This window comes from Cydia amplana, chromosome 20, assembly GCF_948474715.1.
Source record: "Cydia amplana chromosome 20, ilCydAmpl1.1, whole genome shotgun sequence".
Lineage (NCBI taxonomy): Eukaryota > Metazoa > Arthropoda > Insecta > Lepidoptera > Tortricidae > Cydia > Cydia amplana.
In genome coordinates, this window is record NC_086088.1 from 4,943,117 (window position 1) to 4,967,191 (window position 24,075).

A 24,075-nucleotide genomic window follows, 5' to 3' on the forward strand; every position below is an offset into this window, starting at 1 on the left:
AAAATTTTGGCAAAATATTATAAATATCAAGGCCATTATCCCCGTATAAAGAGGAACTTCGCTTTATAGGCAGTCTAGATTTGACTTAACAGATAATCCGACTTGTAGATATCTACCCTCACTAATCGAAGCAGTTACAATCACAATCACAGTCACCCGCATCTGCAGACCCACCGTCACAACACCCAGCACCATCGCAGCACCCACCCTCCGCACCATTCCCACCGTCATCGCAGCAACCGTCTTGCCCGTCGCAGCAATCATGACAGCAGTTCGCGCATCCTTCACAACACGAGTCCGTACAATGCGCTATACCCTCACAGCAATGACCGCAGCCATTGCACAGCATTCTGCAGAAGAAATACCAGCAAAATACGTCGTCATCTGCACAAGAATCAGCACACGCGAAGCAGCAAAAATCTACATTCCTTTGCTTCTGACGCTCTTTTTCTGCATCTTCTTCGTCCGCGCGCGTTAACATATCATCTATTTTATTATTTTCACTTAACATAGGCTGTGTGACCACTGCAATATCATTAAGTTCAGGACTATTTAGGTTCAAGTCACCGTTCCCATTTAACAAAGGTTGTGTAATTATAAGATTTTCAGTTATCGGGGCGCTGGGTTTTTCCAAATTGATGTTTTCGCTGGGAGGCGCGGTGGGCGTTGGTTGCGATGTCACCACGTTAGCAAACGACATTTTAGGTAATTTTTCACAGAATTTACACTTAATAATATAAACGATAAAGTTAATTATAAAACGTAAACAAAACACAACAAAAAATTTCGTTGCTGTCAACTCCTGCGTCTCATTTTGACACTACTACTACTAGGATACTAATAGAAGCGAAAATAGAAGACCGAACTGGAAAGTGACAGCTTGACTAGACTGACAGCATAGCGATTATGTCTATGGCATAGCGATAAAGTGACGTATGACTTGTTGACTGACACTGACAAGTGACAGTATGTATTAGGTACTTAATCTGTGGTTGCGTTTACTTCATGTTTACTTTGAGTGTTTTAATTTTTTGTAAGTATTTAATAAATAATCCTAATAATACTTAGGGTTGTCAAAATTCTAAGCCTTCATCTTATTTGTGTTTGGTCGTGCACGCAAAGGGACGTCAGTCAAGTTGTGCCAACCATAGATATAATATTTGTAAAGATGGACCCTAAGCGAGCTGTCACTGTTGCCACTTTGTTTTTATGTACGATTAACAATATGTAACCACCTTGCTGTGGCCATGTCGATAAACTATCAACATTTCTTGCAATTTGAATTTTACTTGAAAAGTTTACCGATACCTAAAATGAACAAAAAACGCTTTTACTCTTTATCGTGGTTATCAGATCACGATTTTATCGTCACGCCACAGCAGGGAACGAAGGGAAAGTTCAGATTTTTAATTACAATACATAAATACGTACTAAAATATGTGTTCCGCAATAATTGAATCATTTTATTATATTATTATATATTCATAATCCATTAGCATTTCAATTTTGTTTATTTTTAACGAAGTAATTGAAGCTTTAATTAATCGCTTTTCCGTTCCGCTGTGTAGCTTTTATCGATATATAACATGATTAAAATCGACTTTTCACGTCCCTAAAAATGCACACATAGACGTTTTTACGCACACATACATAGCTTTGTAACCACCAAAATGGCAACAACTGCATTTGAAGTTCGTCTTGTCAACAGTATAGTTGTCCTTTTTTGACAAGTGGCATTTTCACAAGAGGGAGGAGAGAGAAGTGATACTAGTTCCTGCGCCGTCAAAGAGAACAGACACGTTGGGGCCTTGGTGCCAACCCTAATATAGCTGGTCAAGCAAATCTTGTCAATAAAAAAAAAGGCGCGAAATTCATATTTTCTATGGGACGATATCCCTTCGCGCCTACATTTTTCAAATTTGCCGCCTTTTTCTACTGACAAGAGCTGCTTGACCAAGTATAATTGCTCGGAGCACTCGGAGCAATGCTGAGGGTTGAGGGGCTACCGCGAAAACAGAAATTCGAAAATTGCGGGGATCTTTATCTTTTATTCCAATGAAGGCGTAATTAGAGTAGGTAGGTAGGTTTTTCCGACGTTTCAGCCGAGAAAGAGAAAGATCCCCGCATTTTGCGAATTTCGGTTTTCGCGGTAACCCCTCTGACCGAACGGATCCGAGAATGCCCGAAAGGGGGAGTGTCGCCCCACTATAAAATGAGAGCGAGAAAGAGATAATTATTTGACCGAGCCAAAAGGTTGCGGCCGTCGGTTACTCTCAACAGAAAGCTATAGTCCAAAAAAGAAAATAGGGCCATTGCGCTAGTTTCCGTCCATGCTCTAGTTTTCGTCCTCTTGACATAGGTATTCGCAAATAATAATATATTAGATTTTTAATGTTGTACTTGCGAAATATCATTTTTATGTAGATAGATATCTATCTATCTATGATATCTATCATCGATGTAGGTCTGTAGGTTCATATTATATTTAAATTTCGTCAAGTGGACGAACACTAGAGCTGGACGAAAACTAACGCACCTACAATAAACCATCATACTTAATATACAAACTTGCACTATAATTATAATTTATAATATATCCAGAATGTTATCTTATACAAAAGTTTGTGTATTAGGAAGATCCAATTGCTCGTATCGTAGCTCGCTTTTCGACGAGCTTTGTCAGGATAGAAGTTTAAGGTAAGGCTGCGATTCGGTTTCCATCTGTTCACAGACACTGTATTCTATTAAAACGAGCAATCACCACAATCACAATCGCCACAGTCGCAATCACCATCCGCATCACCTTCACAGCAGCAGCAGCATATATCGCAACAATTTGCGCAGCAATCGCAGCAAGAACTAATGCAGTTCAGTAAACCGTCACAGCAGTGTCCGCATACTTGGCAAAGACTTCTACAGAACATGTACCAGCAAAACGGGTCACTACCCCCGTCGTGAGACGAGCTACTGTGACAGCAACAATCAATACATTCATCTGTCTCTGTCTTGGCTGGTTTCTGTTGCTCTACGTTTTCATTCTTTTGTGCAGTTGGCTGCGTAAGAACGATTTGTTCGGCATTTGATTCCATATTTGAATTTTCGCGCGGCGCGGTAGGCACTGGCTGGGATGTGACGACGTTAGCGTTCGACATTTTTGATTTTTTTTAATAAAAAACTGGCTACAAATAAACGCGTAGTTTATTTGGCTTCACATTGCACACTGACAGAAATTGTCGTGTTGGACCAAATATATTAATTAGGCCTTGGCATGCGGGACTTACCTATTTTTATAAATAATCCTCAAGGTCTACGGTCTAGTTCAGTTTTTTCCTAACGCACAAGAATCTCTCTGCTCTTTTGAATCAATGATAAGTATTTATGATGTGTGTCTTTTATACCTAAAATAATGCCCTAACTTCTAACTTATGGTCGGTTGCACCAAACCGTCAATTTTATTGTACCTTGTACCTATCCTATGGGAAGTTGCATAGTTGACTTTGACTGCTGAGTTTTCGTCCACTTGGCAGATTCGCAAATAATATATTTGATTTTTAATTTTCTACTTGCGACATATAATTTTCCTGTAGATATATTGTTTTGACATTAAGGATTGCAATATGTACAAATTTTGTGCACCGATGTAGGTTTATATTAAAATTTCGTCATGTGGACGAAAACTAACGCACCCACCCTATATGGTGGAGGGTAGATTTATTTTTCTGCCAACAAACTGTTCTGTTTAGCAGATAAGTGCTTTTATTACACTGTAATCTCGTTAAATAAAAAAAAATCAATTCATGCAGAGAAAAAAACAAATGAAGAGTTATAAAGCGATATTTAAAAAAAAGTAGGTTAATTGGTTGAATAATTTTTATTACAGCTGGTCAAGCAAATCTTGTCAGTAGAAAAAGGCGGCAAATTTGAAAAATATAGGCGCGAAGGGATATCGTCCCATAGAAAATTTGAATTTCTTTTTTTACTGACAAGATTTGGTTGACCAGCTATAATATGTACATATTCTTAAAGCTGTACCTTGCAACCTTGGTGCGTAGATGCGGTAGTGTGTTACGGCTTTTAGAGCCACGTGCCACTTGCTCCATTCCACTACCCCGGGGTTAACCGGTTAAACGGAGTTATCTGTACAATTACCAATTTACCAGTACCATGATTACCCGTATACAATTTGACACTGGGTTAACGGTTTAACGGGTTTAACCGCTTAACCCCGGGTTAGTGGGATGATGTCCTAAATGTATCTTAATTAAAATAAAAAATAAATAAAATAAAATATTTTTATTGACAAAAACAAGTTACAGGTAGGTGTTGAAGTCCCTGACTTCTGAGCTAGGTAAAGACCTGTGTTAAAGAAGTCAGTGTCCTCTGAAGAACATTTATCTTAAATATTAAAAACTTAACTTTAGAACGATGCCAACATTGCCAACAAAGTCTAGCAGGGAGAAAAAGTTTTATTTCATTCATATATTTAAGTCATAATGTATTGTTTGTCATATTATCATTAGTCATAAAACTGAAACCGTTAACATTTCAGGATTTTCGTTAAGTTATGCTATAGATAGGTTAGGTTAGGTATGTTTTATGACAATCCTGAAAAGTGACGCGTTTCTGAACCAAATGAATTATGACTAACGAAAATTCGGCCAAACAATACATTATGGCTTAAAACTATTTGGGAAACAATAGAGACCCTAGCATTAACAGATAAACCTTACATGCTAACACATAGATTTCATTTATATTTACTTCTTAACTTATCTTAACATTATATAATATGTAAAGTCTATTTTTTTATTCGGTAGACTGAAATGACAGTTAATAGTATGGAATGACATTTCATGTTCATACTATTAACTGTCATTTCAGTCTACCGAATAAAAAAATAGACTTTAGGTATTTCATTATAATATTATTTAAGGTTTATTCGGGTAATTCCGAAAATCATTGTAAAATCACTCATATTCCGTTGGAGTAAGAGTCAGCTTTCGGAATTATCCGCCACTATTCGTTCATTCGGAAATACCCGAATACACCTTACGTAGAACAGTTACATATTTAAAGTCTATTTTTTTATTCGGTAGACTGAAATGACAGTTAATAGTATGAACATGAAATGTCATTCCATATTCCATACTATTAACTGTCATTTCAGTCTACCGAATAAAAAAATAGACTTTAGTTTTAAAATGTTTACTGTATTTAATTTATTAGGCTTATCGTATAACTATGTTTATTGTGTATGTTATAACTTATATATATTGGTAGGTAGACTAGTAGATAACACAGTATAAAGCAGCGGTCGGCAACCTTTTAGCAGCCAAGGGCCACATAGTAGTTAACGAAGTTGACGCGGGCCGCACTTTGTTAATATTTATGACTTTATCAGACATTGTCGTTTGTCAATATTACATACAAAATAGCCAGGGAGGCTCGCGGGCCGCAAGTGACAGGTTCACGGGCCGCATGCGGCCCGCGGGCCGCGGGTTGCCGACCGCGGGTATAAAGTAACAAATCAGTCAAACGAAAGTGACAGCAAAAGCTATTTGAGACAGTTAAGATGTATTAAGTTATTTAAAAATAGTTTACACCCCTTATAACAAGATACTCAATAATAATTAATTGCCAATTAGAATTAGTTTAAATCATGGCAGTTTGGTACGGCAACGGCAAAGCAAAAATTATAAATTACACTTCTTTAAAAAAATCCTTAATGAGAAGAATTCTAGCAAGAAACTCAATAATGATTTCCAATCTTTAAATCATTGCGGTTTGGTACGGCAAAACGTATGCCACACCTTTAAAAAAAGCCTTAATGAGAAGAACCTTAGCAAGAAACTCAATGATTATTGCCAATATATGACTTTAAATCATGGCGGTTTGGTAAGGCAAAAGTTATGCCAATTGCCACAACTTGGTTTTAAATAAAGTATTTTAAACAAATCTTAATGAGAAGAACTTTAGCAAGAAACTAAAAATTATTGCCAATTACTTTAAAACATGGCAGTTTGGTACGGCAAAGCGTATGCCACACCTTTTAAGAAACCTTAATGAGAAGAACTTTAGCAAGAAACTCAAAATTATTGCCAATTACTTTAAATCATGGCAGGTTGGTACGGCAAAACGTATGCCACACCTTTAAAAAAAAGCCTTAATGAGAAGAACCTTAGTGAAACTCAATGATTATTGCCAATATATGACTTTAAATCATGGCGGTTTGGTAAGGCAAAAGTTATGCCAATTGCCACAACTTGGTTTTGAATAAAGTATTTTAAACAAATCTTAATGAGAAGAACTTTAGCAAGAAATTAAAAATTATTGCCAATTACTTTAAAACATGGCAGTTTGGTACGGCAAAGCGTATGCCACACCTTTTAAGAAACCTTAATAAGAAGAACTTTAGCAAGAAACTCAAAATTATTGCCAATTATTAAACATGGCAGTTTAGTACGGCAAAACGTATGCAACACCTCTTAAGAAACCTTAATGAGAAGAACTTTAGCAAGAAACTCAAGATTATTGCCAATTACTTTAAAACATGGCAGTTTGGTACGGCAAAACGTATGCCACACCTTTAAAAAAAGCCTTAATGAAAAGAACTTTAGCAAGAAACTCAATCATTATTGCCAATGACTTCGTGGCAGTTTGGTATGGCAAAACTTAGGCCACACCTTTGTTCTGGTAGACTATATTTAATAAGTCTTAATGAGAAGAAGCTTTAACAGTATTTCGCAAGAAACCCAATGGCTAGATCAAGGCAGGGTGCCAATGGACCGAGGTCCAAAGACGCCTGCGCAAAAGTTACATCTATGCAATTGACGTAAAAAACTTCGTAAGCGCGATGTAGAACATTGCAGTGCCATCTATGGAATGTTCCGTCTAATGTTTTTACTAAGCAAGTAAGCTAATTATATGGTTTAACTCACGTATTTTTAGTCACTCGTGCGACCTGTTTCGGGCCTAGGTCTCCATTTTCAAACACTAAAGTAGCCATTCACGATAGCTGCATGGTACACGTATAGACAAACAATACATATTTGTCTCTTCTGTTGTGACTGGTGGTGAGTATTATATTCTTTGCTTGTGACTATAATGAGTCAGTCATCGAGTCAAACTTATATCGAAAACAGTTTACAGGGTAGTTTACGAGTAAGTTTGTCTTAAATGGTGGGCATTGTAAATTAGAACTATGACCCTTAAATGTCTACTTAATGGCATGGCTCCTCTACACGATGGGCCAACGCCGGCCTCTCCAAGGGACGCATTTATGCGTTAGAGGGAGCAAGTGATCTTGCTATCTCATTCTATCGCATGGCTGCGTCCCTTGGAGTGGCCGGCCTTGGCCCATCGTGTAGAGGAGCCATAAGTCTATAGATTGTCACCCCCGGTTTAAACTCTCGCGCGAGCCACGAGCCGCGCCACGAGACGCGAGTCCACCGTTTACACTCGCGTTCGGCTTGTCATTCGGTTATAAACCTTATGCCGTGTCGTTAGTGTTTAAATTATATTAGCTCGACGAGCTTGCGAGCCACGAGACGAGCCGCGAGCCCACCGCTTACACTCTCGTCTCGTGGCGCGGCTCGCGGCTCGTCTCGTGGCTCGCGCGAGAGTTTAAACCGGGGGTCAGAAGCATATAGAACCTTCTGGCTACCACCGCAACGCTCTGTCCCTCCAGGCGTAACAGACAGCCAGCCATCGGTAAACTGTGTACCGTATTCTCGGAAAATAAATTTCAAATTCGAACTTGTGCAACCAATGGCTGTTACTGCTGTTATGCGGGGTCGTTTTACATGTCTGTTTTACCACAACCTTTATGTTATACAGTTCGTGCACGCGGTCCGTGGATTCGGGGGCTGAAAGGGCGCCACTGCGGGTAGTGCGGGTTGTAGCAACGGTGTGGCAAGCATTTCGCTTCTTCAGACTTCGGGCTCGAACTGTACGTACATGTTTTCATCTTAGCTTGGCGCGGGGGGTTGATTTTAGGCGGTTTTAGGAAAAACAATAAAACTACTTTCATGTTAACTACGTTTACACCACTGTGCTTTAGGAAGTGCGTTGGGGTAAAATTGAAGGTTTTGTTTTGGAGGGGCAAGACAAAATATCGTCCGTATACCGAAGCATAACGGGCGACTTTTATCTTACTCATGAAAAAACACTTTCAATCTTACCTCAACGTACCTGTACAGTCACATAATCGCGGCCTTTCATCTGATACCCGCAGCCCGCAGCAAGCTACATGTGATGAAAACATTAGGTCTGTGGATTTTCTTCTACTTTAACTAGCGGTAACTATACTTAAAATCTAATCTTGGAGCAGTTTTCCATAACGTGAATGCAGCAAACTGCCTGAGAAACGTCTGCTGAAAAAGAATTATAAAAAAAAAACAATTCAATAGCTATCTTTAGCGTCTAATTCAATAGTATTTATTGTGTCAATAGATTCTGATTTTTGTGAGGATACTGTTTACCTACTCGCTCTTATAGGTATATATATATATATATATATATATATATATATATACAGGGTGCCCGGTAATTAGTGGATAACCTTCTAACCACCGACAGAGCACCTTAGGCTGGTCCAGAAAATGCACTTATAGGTCTAGTAAAAGTTTCGTGGTTTTTCGAGATAATCGAACTTTTCTGTCTTTTTTAATGGCTAGCTCCATACTTCACTTTAATCACAATCTAGGCCATATCTTTGTCTGTAAAGATGTAATTAGCGTGTGTGATACCATTTTAGAATCAGTATTAGATAAACTATTTTTAAGAAAGTTGGCCATTCTGTTCTCCATACATTTTTTTTTCACCACAAACGATCAAACTTATTGAAATTTTTTAAGAAAAAATTGATTGGAATTTTTTGTGTGGCCACCATAAAGTGACAACCATAGGTGGGAACGAAAGCTCCGATCGCTGTGTCTCGCTCCAACCTATGGTTATCGCTGCCACCGTCGCAAGTCGCTCAATGTCGTCCGCTCAATCCGAATCGGGGCGGGGCGGTGCGTGTCCGTTCTGTATGATAATACTATTACTTATTCTGTGACTAGGGTTCCTAGTCCTAGGTGACTACGGAACCCTAACTAGATCCTATGGCAAACCCATGAGCCGTGGCAAAAAGCAAAGATGATGATAATATAAATGTTGCTTGTGATAATTTACCAGGCGTTTCAATCGTTGTCAATTTGATACGTTTAGCCATGTCATGTTTGATTATATAGTTTGGATTTTGAAGCTGTCTCTGCGCATGTCCAGTTATCTTATCTCGAAGTTTGACCTTAAAAAACATAAGAAAGCAGTCAATTAATAAATCAATCAATCGTATCGGGTCGGGTACTTATAGGTATATATTAGATTAGGTAGGTACATATAGGTAATTCGATGTTCACATATGTGTGTCTGCAGTCACAGAAATCGCATTTTTTTGTATCACACTTAATCCTGCCTGTAATTCTCGACACCTAAATAATGAGCCTAAATAAGCAGTGACGTTAAATAAAAGTGTGTATTAAAAATTGATATTCTGCCACCATTCACTAACCCGAGTTTAACCGTTTAAACCTACAGTTACCATGGTTACCAGCACAATTTGACACTGGGTTAACGGTTTAACCGGTTAACCCCGGGTTAGTGTAATGGTGCATGTGGCGCTAAGTGATGTAAGTAAGTACATATAGGTACTTACTTTAGGTTTTGTGCGAATCATTTTGTCCGGCATATTTACTATGTTGAAAAGTAGTTCAGGTACCAAAATAAATATCTGTAACAATAAAAATAACTCAAGGTACAGTCAGCAGCAATCGTTGCTATAAAGCGGGCGAGGTGTTAAAATGGTTCAAAATTATCTTGACGCGACTTTATTATTAAGAGAATAAGAGCGCGTCAAGGATGTCTAAAATTAGAAATGATCACTCCACCCGATTACTACACACGTCAGCGTCACCCATATTTGAATGCGAATGTCTAATTTTTCTATACATTGCCAACTACTGAGGAGTAAATAATTCAATCGATCGATCAAATTCCGCAATGTATCACAAACCGAAATGTGATATCGTTGAGGTTTGTAGAGTGTTGTAGAGTCATGGTAGCGCCCATCGAGTTGTATTGCATATTTCTATCGTCGTATTTTTTATGAATTTCGCCGTAGTTGTTCCTCACAAAATACTTATAGCATAAGTACAAGCTTCACTTACCTAGGAGCGAAACACGGTGATCACAATATAGTAATTATTCGTTTTTGCGATATACCCAGCCAAACGACTATACGATTCAGCGCAGACTTTATTTCTAATTTTTCTATAGATTGCCAACTACTGAGCAGTAAATAATTCAATCGATCGATCAAATTCCGCAATGTATCACAAACCGAAATGTGATATCGTTGAGGTTGGTAGAGCGTTGTAGAGTATTGGTAGCGCCCATTGAATTGTACGTAATTGCATCATATTTCTATCGTCGTATTTTTTATAAATTTGGTAGTCGTTCCTAACAAAATACTTATAGCGTACAAGCTTCCTTACCTCGGAGCGAAACACGGTGATCACTTTAAAAAAATCACAAGCAAAATATAGTAATTATTCGTTTTTGCGATATACCCAGCCAAACGACTATACGATTCAGCGCAGACTTTATTTCTAATTTTTCTATACATTGCCAACTACTGAGCAGTAAATAATTCAATCGATCGATCAAATTCCGCAATGTATCACAAACCGACATGTGATATCGTTGAGGTTGGAAGAGCGTTGTAGAGTATTGGTAGCGCCCATTGAATTGTACGTAATTGCATCATATTTCTATCGTCGTATTTTTTATAAATTTGGTAGTTGTTCCTCACAAAATACTTATAGCGTACAAGCTTCCTTACCTCGGAGCGAAACACGGTGATCACTTTAAAAAAATCACAAGCAAAATATAGTAATTATTCGTTTTTGCGATTTACCCAGCCAAACGACTATACGATTCGGCGCAGAGCGCCTACCGCGAACCACGTTCGACGTGTTGCCTCTCTGTCGCACTTGTAAATTCGTACGTAAGTGTGACAGGGAGGTAACACGTCGAACGTGGTTCGCGGTAGGCCCTCTGACTACACACTACACAAAATAAAATTCTCCGACGCGACGATAGCTACGCCTACGACGCATGCGCAAGAAATAAGAGGTGCAGATCAAACTATAGTGGCCTCTTTCTTGCCAACGGCATTTATGCCTTGTGTATCTGTTGTCCTTGTCTATACTATCGTGCGATTGAACTGAACAAGGCGTCGCCGGGCGCGGCTCGATTAAGGTCACCTTGTCGGGCGGAACGCTAGAAACGAATTCTGGGAATTCTGGATGACGCAATGTAGAGCAACAGTGAGAACAATAATGCAACGTTACGTCAGCCTTATTCTCAATGAAACAAGGTACAACTTTGTATGACGAGTACAAACTACGAATTATTTACTGTACAACATCGATAAAGCTTCGTCGAAATGGTGCGGTCTGCGCAGTAGATTAAATTTAGAGAGGAGATGGCATTTAATCCTTGAATTGTCTTTATAAATATCCTATGTCTATTAAAGTGACTATTTTACGTATCTTCTGTATATATAAAAATGTAAAGCTGTTGTTAGTCTGGCTAAAACTCGAAAACGGCTGGACCGATTTGGTTAATTTTGGTATTGAATTATTTGTAGAAGTCTACGGAAGGTATGAACGGTGAGAAAATATTGAAAAATTCAGAGAAAGATAGTAAAAACAATGAATTTTGATTTCCCATACAAACTTTCATCTCCGTTTTAATCCTTCAAAACCGGTTCTTATTTCTTTGTACACAACAATTTTTCTCAGGCGGCCGCAGACGTTTGGAATTTTCATTCGGTTTCCGCACGGAACGACAGGTGGGAACGGGACGTCGCTCTACAAATGCATGGTGCTGTCTCGCTTGCACATGTCATTCCGTACGGAAAATTCCGAGCGTGCGGGGACAGGCTAATCCGTGACGTGCCAAAAGGAGACATAATATAGATAGGTGATACGAAGTTCACCGGGTCAGCTAGTATTTTATAATTATGTGTAGGTATACCCATCCATTTAGAATACCAATGGGTAGTTATACCTAATTACCTACCTACTTAAATTACAAACAAAACAAGCACGTTGAAAAGCAAGTAGCGAATTAGTGATATCGAATATCGATATAAAAAACCGGCCAAGTGCGAGTCGGACTCGCGCACGGAGGGTTCCGCACCATCAACAAAAAATAGAGCAAAACAAGCAAAAAAACGGTCACCCATCCAAGTACTGACCCCGCCCGACGTTGCTTAACTTCGGTCAAAAATCACGTTTGTTGTATGGGAGCCCCACTTAAATCTTTATTTTATTCTGTTTTTAGTATTTGTTGTTATAGCGGCAACAGAAATACATCATCTGTGAAAATTTCAACTGTCTAGCTATCACGGTTCGTGAGATACAGCCTGGTGACAGACGGACGGACGGACGGACGGACGGACGGACGGACGGACAGACGGACGGACGGACGGACAGCGGAGTCTTAGTAATAGGGTCCCGTTTTTACCCTTTGGGTACGGAACCCTAAAAAGTGTAACAAACAAGTAATTAGTAATTTATGTATCTACGTTTGTAAATAATTGAATATCGTAGACACCACAAAGAAAGAAAGCAGCGTTACGAAATTGTTATAATAAAATATAAGTTATAACACTCACGATCGATGCTCTTCATGCTATGCAAAAAAACAACGTGAATCGGTGAATCGATTGAAATTCTAAATACGATAGCGTAGACAGAGATGGTAGATTCAGATGATACGCCCTGCCATTCCCAATCAATGAGTAAGACGGAGATGACAATAGTTTTATGTGTTCATTTTTTTCGTGGATGTGATGTGAGACGCGGGGGAAATGTCAAGTTTTATTTATGTTAGTATTTTTAGTCTGCGTTTGAACGTATAGTTGTTTGGTTGCTGTCAGTGAATTTAATCGTGGTGAAATGTGAGTTTATTTGTTTAAAACACAAAATAATCAAAGTAAGTAGGTATTCTTTATTCACAAGATATACTGTTTTGGAAGCAAACTTTTTGTTTGTTCAAAATACTTATTGTTATAGAATTTTGTTCGTATGAAATTTTAGATAATGAATAGTTGGCAAGTAGGTTAGTACTGTGTGTTATCTAGACGCACTTCGCACTCCTCGAACGATACTTGGCGTTGTAAATGGTTTGCTTTTGCGTGCCTTGCATTCGGAGTAGTTTCAATGTAAAATATACTTAAGGTATACAATTTTTGTATTAAGATTTGTGCTAAAACTCTACTTGCTGTTAAAATAACTAATTATTGTGAGATTTTGTTCCAGATATTATTTTGAAGATGTCTGGCAGTAGAACTGGTATGTTTTACTTATTTATTTCTTTAATGTATATTGCCAAAAGTCGGACTTAATACCATGGGCATTATCTAGCTGTACTAGTCTACCTTTTACTTGAATATCAAGTTATAGTTGGTCAAACCAATTTGTCAGTAAATAAGAACAAAAAAACTATACTTACTCATTCTTTTCTTTTGGGTGCTAGTACTAGTGTAAGACAAAGATAGTATGATTATATCTGTCTATGTTTGAAATGAGACAGTCCTTTGACAAACTATAGTAATTAAAACCAAAATGTAATGTAAGTAATAAGATTATTGAACGTACCCTCTATTGTGTCAATGTCGTTATTTTCATCTCAAAATTTGTGAAATGTGATTTTGTAAACTGAACTGAACTGAACCGAATTTTGTAAACAAAAAATATGCAACCTTAATCTTGGTATCAGGATATTTTTTCGCATTAATTTATATTAGAGTCAAACCAAAGAAAGTCTGCAGTGCAATAATTTGACAGCGAATTGAAAAACTACATATGGCAATGTTTTTAGCAGTCAGTAAACGTCATGCACTATGGTATGTGTTTGTCAAAATCGTTTAAATATTCGTTGTGTTTTGTGATGAACGGAATAAACATGGTGAAACCTTACAAAACTGGCGTGCGGGAGTTACTTTTCCGCATGACGAATAATTTTACACTTGTAAAAAGTCAGCACGAGGCGATTCAAGCTGAAAAACGACAATGTTTACAAAATTTGGAGTTGATGACGGGTAAGTGGAATGAAACATCTTAATACTTCACCATATGTACCTACTTAGATAATATAATATTGGTTTAGACTAAGGTTTCACAGCAAATTGAACACACCTAATAGGTATAGGCATACTTATGAACTTCCTCTAACATTTCGAGAAACTCATTGGTACTAGCCGGGTTTTGAGCTCGAACCCACAACCTCCATGCTTATGCTCACGGCATGGGTACCTACTAGTTAAAGCTAAAATTTATTTTTAATATATGTTTATTGTTTTAATGGTTTATTTCGTTTTTCCGAAAACTTTAGTTCGCAAATTGCGGGCAATTTCTCTGTCAATCTAATTACGCCTTAATGGGAGTAAAAGAGAAAGATGACCGCATATTGAGAACTTCGGTGTTCGCGGTAGGCCCTCTGTACCTATTTACCGCCGTCGCGGATATTACAAAAGCTTATTAATTTTGATGAAGCCAAATGTCACATTCTCCCAATATTATTTATCAATATTAGTATATTTCTACATATTAATAGTGACATCTATTGTTGGAATGAAATTTATTATACCATAAAAATTAAGCTGTGCATACAGCTTAATTTTTTCATAGACGGTAAATATGGTAGAAATTTCACAAGTATCAAGACTATTTAATCCATTTTCTGTGGTGTTGTCGCATACTGATTTTAAAAAACTACTTTTAATCTAGCGCTGCAGACTTTCTTTGGTCTTACTCTACCATCATGCAACAATATGAAATGTTTAAAATACACAAGTTAATTATTTAGATTTTAGATAAAACTGTCTTCTGTCATACAAAAAAGACAAAATTGGTATGCTTACTTACATGTTTATATTTAGTGTACAAACAATATTAACCATTTTTTAAATATCAAAATACACAGTAGTAGTAGTGTAAACAATCATATATGTACCTACTAATAACTTAATAGGTACCTATGTATAATAGGTATAGGTAATATAACATATAACTTGCTTATCTTGACGTTATGATTATTTTCAGATATTTTTACTCCAAATACCGTACCAGCAAACGCAAACGGTTCAGCAATGGACGTAGCACCATCCAATGCTGAAACCCCAAATAAAGATGACAAAAACTCTCCTAGAAGTGTAAGTACGCTTTTCATAACTGTAATCCTTAATATTCATAATGGTTAATCATAAAACTTTAAGGGCCTGATTTAGTTAAATTATGTTTTATCCCTTCCTTACAAACAATAAGTAAAAAAGTAACCATGAAAAATGTACCTTGTGCCACAGGCGGCTAAATGCTCATCGCTCGAGCACTCTAGAATTAATCAGTGTATGATGTTGACAGAGAACGAATGTCCCTGTAAGCTTCAAATTATCGCTGATTGCCGAAGTGAAGAAGCATAACTATGTCTGGCAAGACCGGAAACAGAAGAAGAATAAAGATCTTTGGAATGACGCTTGGCTTAAGATCCGGAGGGCACTTAACATTAAAAAAAGTAAGTTAAATATGTAATGTAATTACATAATTTATTCTAATCAAGGCTAAAGACCGAGAAAGGTGGAAAGATATGGAGGAGGCCTATACCTGACGGGGTCCTTAATATAGTTAAAAAAAGCGGCCAAGTGCGAGTCGGACTCGCGCACGGAGGGTTCCACAACTTCAACAAAAAACAAGCACCAAAACGGTCACCCATCCAAGTACTCACGTTTGTTGTATGGGAGCCCCACTTAAATCTTTATTTTATTCTGTTTTTAGTATTTGTTGTTATAGCGGCAACAGAAATACATCATCTGTGAAAATTTCAACTGTCTAGCTATCACGGTTCGTGAGATACAGCCTGGTGACAGACGGACGGATGGACGGACGGACGGACAGACAGCGGAGTCTTAGTAATAGGGTCCCGTTTTTACCCTTTGGGTACGGAACCCTAATGAACAACAATATTATTAGAAAACTTTTATTATGTAAAACTATTTAAGGAAAGATAAAGGCTTAAATAAATAAAATAAATAAATTACATAATTAGTTACATTACATAGTTAATCTAATTTTGAATGATTGAAAAAATGGTTTTGAAGAAACATAGGTATAGGTACGAGTACCTATGTAAATTAGTATAGTTTCAGGCTTTTTTTAAATCTCTACATATGTAAAGATAAATAAAGATCCTAGAGATAGTTATGACTATGTATTAACAGTATAAGTGTTTTGGCATATCTAGAGCTGTAAACGTATACCTGTATTTATTTAAAGAATAAAGATGAATAGGGGTGATTTCCAATGATTTATAACTCAAGATAGGTTATAGGCGTTCCAAAATTGAAGCGCTTAACTTGTGACAAATTGGACAAGTTGCCTTTAGTTGCACCTGGGCAAGCGAGCAATGTGCACGTGCCAACGAGCTCCCGCCCACCGAAAGAGAAAGAGACGACCTTATGTTTAACGACGAGTATGACAAAGATGGATAGAATGCGAAAATTAATGAAAAATAACAGATTTCTTCGTAGGCACAGAAATAAATATGGAAGTATTTTTTATAATCCTCAAGTACGAGTATAACCTATCTATAGTTATATAATATCATTGGTGATTTCTCGATAAAAAACGGCTCCACTGTACAAATATATTGTAGGTATATATATTGTCTGAGGACTCACAACACAAGCCTTATTGAGCTTGTGGGGCTTAGTCAATTCGTGTAAGAATGACCTACATCACTACATAATATAAAACAAAGTCGATTCCCACTGTCTGTCTCCCTATTTGTACGCTTAGATCTTTAAAACTACGCAACGGATTTTGATGCGGTTTTTTTAGGGTTCCGTAGCCAAATGGCAAAAAACGGAACCCTTGACGAATCTATATTCGTCATGTCTGTCTGTCTGTCTGTCTGTCCGTCTGTCTGTCCGTCCGTATGTCACAGCCACTTTTCTCCGAAACTATAAGAACTATACTGTTGAAACTTGGTAAGTAGATGTATTCTGTGAACCGCATTAAGATTTTCACACAAAAATAGAAAAAAAACAATAAATTTTTGGGGTTCCCCATACTTCGAACTGAAACTCAAAAATTTTTTTTTCATCAAACCCATACGTGTGGGGTATCTATGGATAGGTCTTCAAAAATGATATTGAGGTTTCTAATATCATTTTTTTCTAAACTGAATAGTTTGCGCGAGAGACACTTCCAAAGTGGTAAAATGTGTGTCCCCCCCCCCCCCCTGTAACTTCTAAAATAAGAGAATGATAAAACTAAAAAAAATATATGATGTACATTACCATGTAAACTTCCACCGAAAATTGGTTTGAACGAGATCTAGTAAGTAGTTTTTTTTTAATACGTCATAAATCGCCTAAATACGGAACCCTTCATGGGCGAGTCCGACTTGCACTTGGCCGCTTTTTAATAGATAGAGTGATTCAAGGATACGTATAATTTGTTGTGTGCTACTCTGCAGCGGCGCCACCATAATGAATACCAATGAATTATATGGTGAAATGATGTACCTAAAAGGTACATCATGTACCTATAATGTTTATGACTGTACCTGTGATAGGAAACGAAATAATTGGGAGCGCCGCTGGAGTATGCTCCCCAGCGGCGCCACTTTCAATGCCAATTATTTCGTTTCCTATCACAGGTACAGTCATAAACATTATAGGTACATGATGTACCTTTTAGGTACATCATTTCACCATATAATTCATTGGTATTCATTATGGTGGCGCCGCTGCAGAGTAGCACACAATTTGTTAACCCGTGCGAAGCCGGGGCGGGTAGCTAGATTACAATATATTTATTTATTTATATATTTATTTATTTATTATGTTACTATTTTCCAGCAGGAATGTGCGAAAAGCAATGGAAGCTACTGTGCCACGCGTACCGGAGCCACATCAACAGAAACACGCCCATGCATGTAGACCTCAGCAGGGAGATGGCCTTTATGGCGCCTCAGCTCAAGAAATGTAAGCAACTAAACTGTCATTCAATAGAACTTGCTAACTATATAAACAAACCGCCATACTAAAATTGACACTGAATGTCAATTTACTAGTAACTTTTGTTTACATAGTTAGCAAGTTCTATTGAATGACAGTTTAAGTTTAGTTATCCTGTTCTAAAATTCTTATCATCTTCCTCGCGTTGTCCCAGCATTTTTGCCACGGCTCATGGGAGCCTGGGGTCCGCTTGGCAACTAATCCCAGGAATTGGCATCGGCACTAGTTTTAACGAAAGCGACTGCCATCTGACCTTTCAACCCAGGGGGGAAACTATGCCTTATTGGGTATAGTCCTGTTCTCACGATGTTTTCCTTCACCGAAAAGCCGACTGGTTAATATCAAATGATATTTCGTACATAAGTTCCGAAAAACTCATTGGTACGAGCCGGGGTTTGAACCCACGACCTCCGGATTGCAAGTTTATGATGCTGTTCTGAAATTGAATGAAAAAAAAAACCGGCCAAGTGCGAGTCGGACTCGCGCACGGAGGGTTCCGCACCATCAACAAAAAATAGAGCAAAACAAGCAAAAAAACGGTCACCCATCCAAGTACTGACCCCGCCCGACGTTGCTTAACTTCGGTAAAAAATCACGTTTGTTGTATGGGAGCCCCACTTAAATCTTTATTTTATTCTGTTTTTAGTATTTGTTGTTATAGCGGCAACAGAAATACATCATCTGTGAAAATTTCAACTGTCTAGCTATCACGGTTCGTGAGATACAGCCTGGTGACAGACGGACGGACGGACGGACAGCGGAGTCTTAGTAATAGGGTCCCGTTTTTACCCTTTGGGTACGGAACCCTAAAAAACATTCAGTTCAGTACTGGTCGTTGTGGAGATCCTTCGGGAGGCATTCAAGCCCAGTCTTTTCCTTATTTAACCCTTTGAACGCCATGCTTATCGTGCGCGGCGCGTCATAGTGAACTTTGTCGGAATGCACGAAGGTTGATATTGGGGTGTAGCCGCGCGCGTCTTTTGACGTCTTTGGCAGTATAGGGTTAACCCTTTACTGCATACGAAGCGAAGCCATATATGGCCGGTATGATATTCAACTATTGACAGCTGTTAAAGTTCAAATTTAAAGAAATATTTTTTATTACATGCAGTGAAGGGTTAAGTCACTTTCGCTAAAATTAGTGCCTATGTAGACTGTAGACTTATAAGATAAGATAAGATAAAAGATAGTTTATTCATGTAGGCATAATTACAATGCGCTTATGAACGTCAAATAAAGCTAGGTAGACCGGCTCCAACCCTACACCTCTGCCCCGAGAAGATTTAAATCCCCCCTCAATTGGGAGGAGGGTATCCCAATATGGGACCGGCAACAAACTCGGCGGGACACATCTTTTCAAAAATAATTACATCTTATAATTAACATGCATTACGAGAAAATAAGGGAAAAAATACAGCCGTTAAAAAATACAGCAAAATATAAGCCGAGGAATGACGATATTGTTTTTTACAGCATGTTCAGACATCGAACTGCTGTCGGACAATGAAACGGGAGAGCCTGGGTCTCCGGTCAGAAACAAAACTCAACAAAATCATAATCAAACTACAACACCAAAGGTAGGTTATTAGAATCAGTATCATTTTGTGTTCAATTAAAAATTCTTGATTCGTTAGTTCAGTGTTTTTCAAACATTTTATCATGACGGCCAACTAATTTTATCATGATTCACAACAGTTGAAAGGGTATCGTCTTGGGTCGTCCCATTCGTTTTTCGTCAAGTTCTTAAATTAGTCCTATTCTGCTTTCGTCACGCATTCTACATTGAAAGCCACCGACGATTGTGACGAATGTAGAATGGGTGACGAAAGCAGAATAGGACTAGTTAATTTAAGAACTTGACGAAAAACGAATGGGACGACCCAAGACGATACCGTTGAAAGTTTTCAAAAAAAGTTAGAGATTCTTAAAGATACTTAAAAACTAAATTAAAAAATTATACTTAAAATAAAACTAACCCATACACATGAAATGAAAAAATGAAAAAAATGAAAAATATTTTATTCAGTAGCTGTTTTTTAACAAATTACAGTATCTGCACTGGTGCCTCTTTTTAAGTGAGAATACACTTGTGCTAAGAGAACACCGCTCTTCCACGCGGTTAGTTTACAATAAGTATCTTAGGAATAGTATGTAATAATAAACTATGAAAAAATTACAAATTCTAGCATTAATATAAGTATTAACTAGACCTTATATTAATATAAGTATTAACTAGACCTTAGTGTGGTTTACATATAAAAGAAGTTAAATAAACTTACCTTTAACATTGTGATTCAGGTCGCGCAACAGAGCAGCGGTTCCGGTTCAGACACCGAGTGCAGCGAGGACGAGCGTGCGTCGGTCGCCATACTCAAGTTGTTGTTCGCGAGTGTACCGCCCGACGCCATGCGAGCGGTGAAGCAGGGGCTCGTCGAAACGCTCAATAAGATTGTGGTGGGTACATTAGGTACTTATTTTGTATGGAGTTATAGGTGACACAGCTCAGGTAAGCAGGAAAACACATCAAATATTATATGTTGGTAATTCATAATAATCAATCAGATTTATATAATATGTTTTCCCATTTCTTTTAATAACTTTATTATCTTTTCCTTTTGTAAGAATTTGATATGTTTTCTGAAAGAGCTACGAATTTGTATGATTCCATGTACATATGTATATTTTCTAAATCAAATTTCTATTACATGAATTCTATAGTGATTTAAATTGTATTTTTTTTTCATTATTTTCTCGTAATGCATGTTAATTATAAGATGTAATTATTTTTGAAAAGATGTGTCCCGCCGAGTTTGTTGCCGGTCCCATAATGGGATACCCTCCTCCAATTGAGGGGGGATTTAAATCTTCTCGGGGCAGAGGTGTAGGGTTGGAGCCGGTTAGCTTTATTTGACGTTCATAAGCGCATTGTAATTATGCCTACTTGAATAAACTATCTTTTATCTTTATCTTTATCTTAATATTGGTAATCTACTTTGCAACGTTTTAATAGCCTCCTAAGGCCCAAGGTCCTACCTATAGTACCTATTCAGTTCGATGTAATTTAAACCATGTTCAATTGGAACAGAGTCGCTTTTGCTTTATTTCGTTCAATTTTCAAACGACGCAAAATCAACTCTATTTCCTACAATTCAGGTTCAAATTTCAGTGGCAAATTTTGGATGTTTCGTTTGTATGGCTGGGCCTTAGGATAGTGGCCGCCCCACACTAGCGTCTCCCGAGCGTCGGCGTCTAGTCAACTCTATGGCCGCTGCTCGACGCAACGTCAGCACGACTGCGTAGCGACGCCATTTTCCATAGCGCTGACTAAGTGTAAGGCCTGAGTGGATGCTCGAGTTGGGCGTGCAGCGGGGCGGGGCGTGCGGCGTGCATGTTAAACAATTGCAAGCGTATAGGAGCGGCCTTAGTGCACGCTGCTCAAATTACTCCTGACCCCGACGCCACGCTGCACGCCCCGCCGAACGCTCCGCTCCGAGCGTCCACTCAGGCCTTATACTAAGGGTTTTTCTCAGTTGTCACCACCTAACCATTGTATTATTTATTACAGCCGGGAGTACAGGCGAAAATATTGAATCACGCCAAGGAGCAGCTAGCAAAGTGCGGAGACTTCAGCAAAATAGACTGGACGACGCTCGACGTACCTGGTGAGCAGGGCCGGATTAAGCATGTCGGGGCCCCTAGGCAGTGCAATGCTCGGGGCCCCCTTACAGTTAATTCTGCATACATAAGTTCAGTTGTTCAGTACAGGGAAGTAAGTTTGCGGTTTTAATTTCAACCTTCAGGTGTCGGTTGAGCCGATCCGAACATGCCGAACGATGTCTTTTTCGCTCTTGCGTGGACATAAATGTTTCTTATATTAGTTTTTGCCGATTCCTCCTTGCGTCCAGTGTGGGGAGAGCTCTTTTTTTCTCAATAAGTAGTTAAATATTTTGTGAGGCTGAACAGCGATTGTCCGACCATACGAGCCACATGATTAATATTAACCTAATAAAAAATATTTTACATGTGTTTAAATGATTATTCATTAACCAGTCAAACTTGCATGTAAGTACAGGGTAAATCGCAAAAGCAATAAAAATCGCGAGCGCAGCGAGCGCGAAATTTTTTGTGAAAAAATTGTGAAAACGTGTTAAAAAAGCCAAAAAATCCGAAATTACCCAGTGAGGCGAGCTTTCATGCGAGGTCAAAGCCGTGCTTCAGGATAAGCTCAGCTAGATCACAGACGCCAACCAATGTCCATTGTATTAAAAAGCGAGACCGCAGGCCGAGCTTGGCGCAGCGAGGCCAAAAGCTAAGCTGAAGAAGAGATTTAGTAGACGAAACAAAAATTGAGGTAAAAAGTGAGGCTGAAGGTCGAGCTCAGTAATCTCCACATACTTAACAAGCCCGATGCGTACTTATAACCAGCCAGGTGAGCTTTCATGCGAGGCAAAAGGCTAAGCTTCTGAAATCAATGTTTATCATCTTCTTCGCGTTGTCCCGGCATTTTGCCACGGCTCATGGGAGCCTGGGGTCCGCTTGGCAACCAATCCCAGTGATTGGCGTAGGCACTAGTTTTTACGAAAGCGACGGCCATCTGACCTTCCAACCCAGAGGGTAAACTAGGCCCGTATTGGGATTAGTCCGGTATCCTCACGATGTCTTCCTTCACCGAAAAGCGACTGGTAAATATCAAATGATATTTCGTACACAAGTTCCGAAAAACTCATTGGTACGAGCCAGGGTTCGAACCTGCGACTTCTGAAATCAATGTTTATATTTGTTAAAAAGCGACGCCGAAGGTCGAGCTGTAAGAAAGTAGCGCTCTGATACGAACCAATCGTCAAATGTTACTCAACAATAATATATATGTGTCATACAAGAGTTACTCGGAGGGCCGAAGTTTCATTAATGAGGTTTTAGGCCCTCGGGAGCCTGAAATTCGAGCTCGATTTACAGACTTTAAAAGCTATAAAATAACATAATTTACATAATCATTTGATGATTGTGTGTCTGAGAAACTGATATTGGACATTAGGTATAAGTAGGTACCATAAAAAAATATCTATGAATCTTGGCCATATGTAACACATTTTATGTATGTATAAACTCTTTATTGTACAAACACAAAACACAAATTTATGGCACAGGATAGGCAGTACAAAGGCGAACTTATCCCATTATCATTATCTCATTTTTTTTTGGCGCGCGCGGAGCCGCCGGGGCCCCCTAGCCGAGGCGGGGCCCCCTAGCCGAGGCGGGGCCCCCTAGCCGAGGCGAGGCCCATAGGCAGTTGCCTACTCTGCCTTAGGGTTAATCCGGCCCTACTGGTGAGGCAACTATGGGCTTATGAAATAATTATTTGTATTTCAAGGGGGCAAAGTTGATGTTTAATCGTGCTAATATACTCGACCAAGCGAAAGATTCTAAAATTGAACCTCGAGCGTTGCGAGGGTTAAACAAACTTTGCCACCTAAATGTTAATATTTTTTCCTTTTTATTGTGGCCATTGTGGGTACCACATTACAATTTATTAATTGTATGGGTGGATCAACTATTTCTTGTTGTTATTCTGTGTGGTCAGCCAAGAGACAATAGTAGCATAGTTTGTTAGAAGACATTGTACACCACCTTCTTCTGACACGCTTGCAAGACAACCCTCAATGGAAAGGGTTTATAAGTATCACAAAAAACCGTGTTTGGTGAATTTAAACGCCTAAAAATCAGGTTTTAAAGAGTGACCCAGGAGAACATAACCATGGCAACGAGTAACAAGAAAAAGTTGATTCACGTGTATACTTATATATAAATGTCAATCAAAATAAAAAAAATCTATAAATTAATGTATGTAATCTTTTTTTATTTCAGTGGAAGTCAGCAAAGCCGTTTGGGAGCACCGAGTCATGAAAATTGTGCTTACGGACTAATTATGAAAGATATCTAGGGGA

General features: G+C 38.5%; 1 protein-coding gene and 2 long non-coding RNA genes across 3 annotated transcripts; 2 read left to right on the plus strand and 1 right to left on the minus strand.

Annotated features, from left to right (window-relative positions):
- Window positions 1–8,280: 8,280 nt before the first annotated feature.
- LOC134657427 (uncharacterized) lies at window positions 8,281–9,730 on the minus strand. Its single transcript, XR_010097618.1, has 3 exons — window positions 9,698–9,730; window positions 9,175–9,289; window positions 8,281–8,372 (listed from the first exon to the last, which is right to left on the minus strand). It is a non-coding gene; the product is annotated as an uncharacterized LOC134657427 (long non-coding RNA).
- A 5,430-nt stretch (window positions 9,731–15,160) lies between these two features.
- Window positions 15,161–19,719, plus strand: LOC134657714 (uncharacterized). Its single transcript, XM_063513276.1, has 4 exons — window positions 15,161–15,265; window positions 15,474–15,624; window positions 17,972–18,112; window positions 19,604–19,719. The coding sequence occupies exons 1-4, from the start codon at window positions 15,203–15,205 to the stop codon at window positions 19,717–19,719; spliced, it is 471 nt and encodes a 156-aa protein (XP_063369346.1). The 5' UTR covers window positions 15,161–15,202.
- A 713-nt stretch (window positions 19,720–20,432) lies between these two features.
- Window positions 20,433–24,070, plus strand: LOC134657616 (uncharacterized). Its single transcript, XR_010097634.1, has 3 exons — window positions 20,433–20,584; window positions 21,696–21,792; window positions 23,996–24,070. It is a non-coding gene; the product is annotated as an uncharacterized LOC134657616 (long non-coding RNA).
- Window positions 24,071–24,075: the final 5 nt, after the last annotated feature.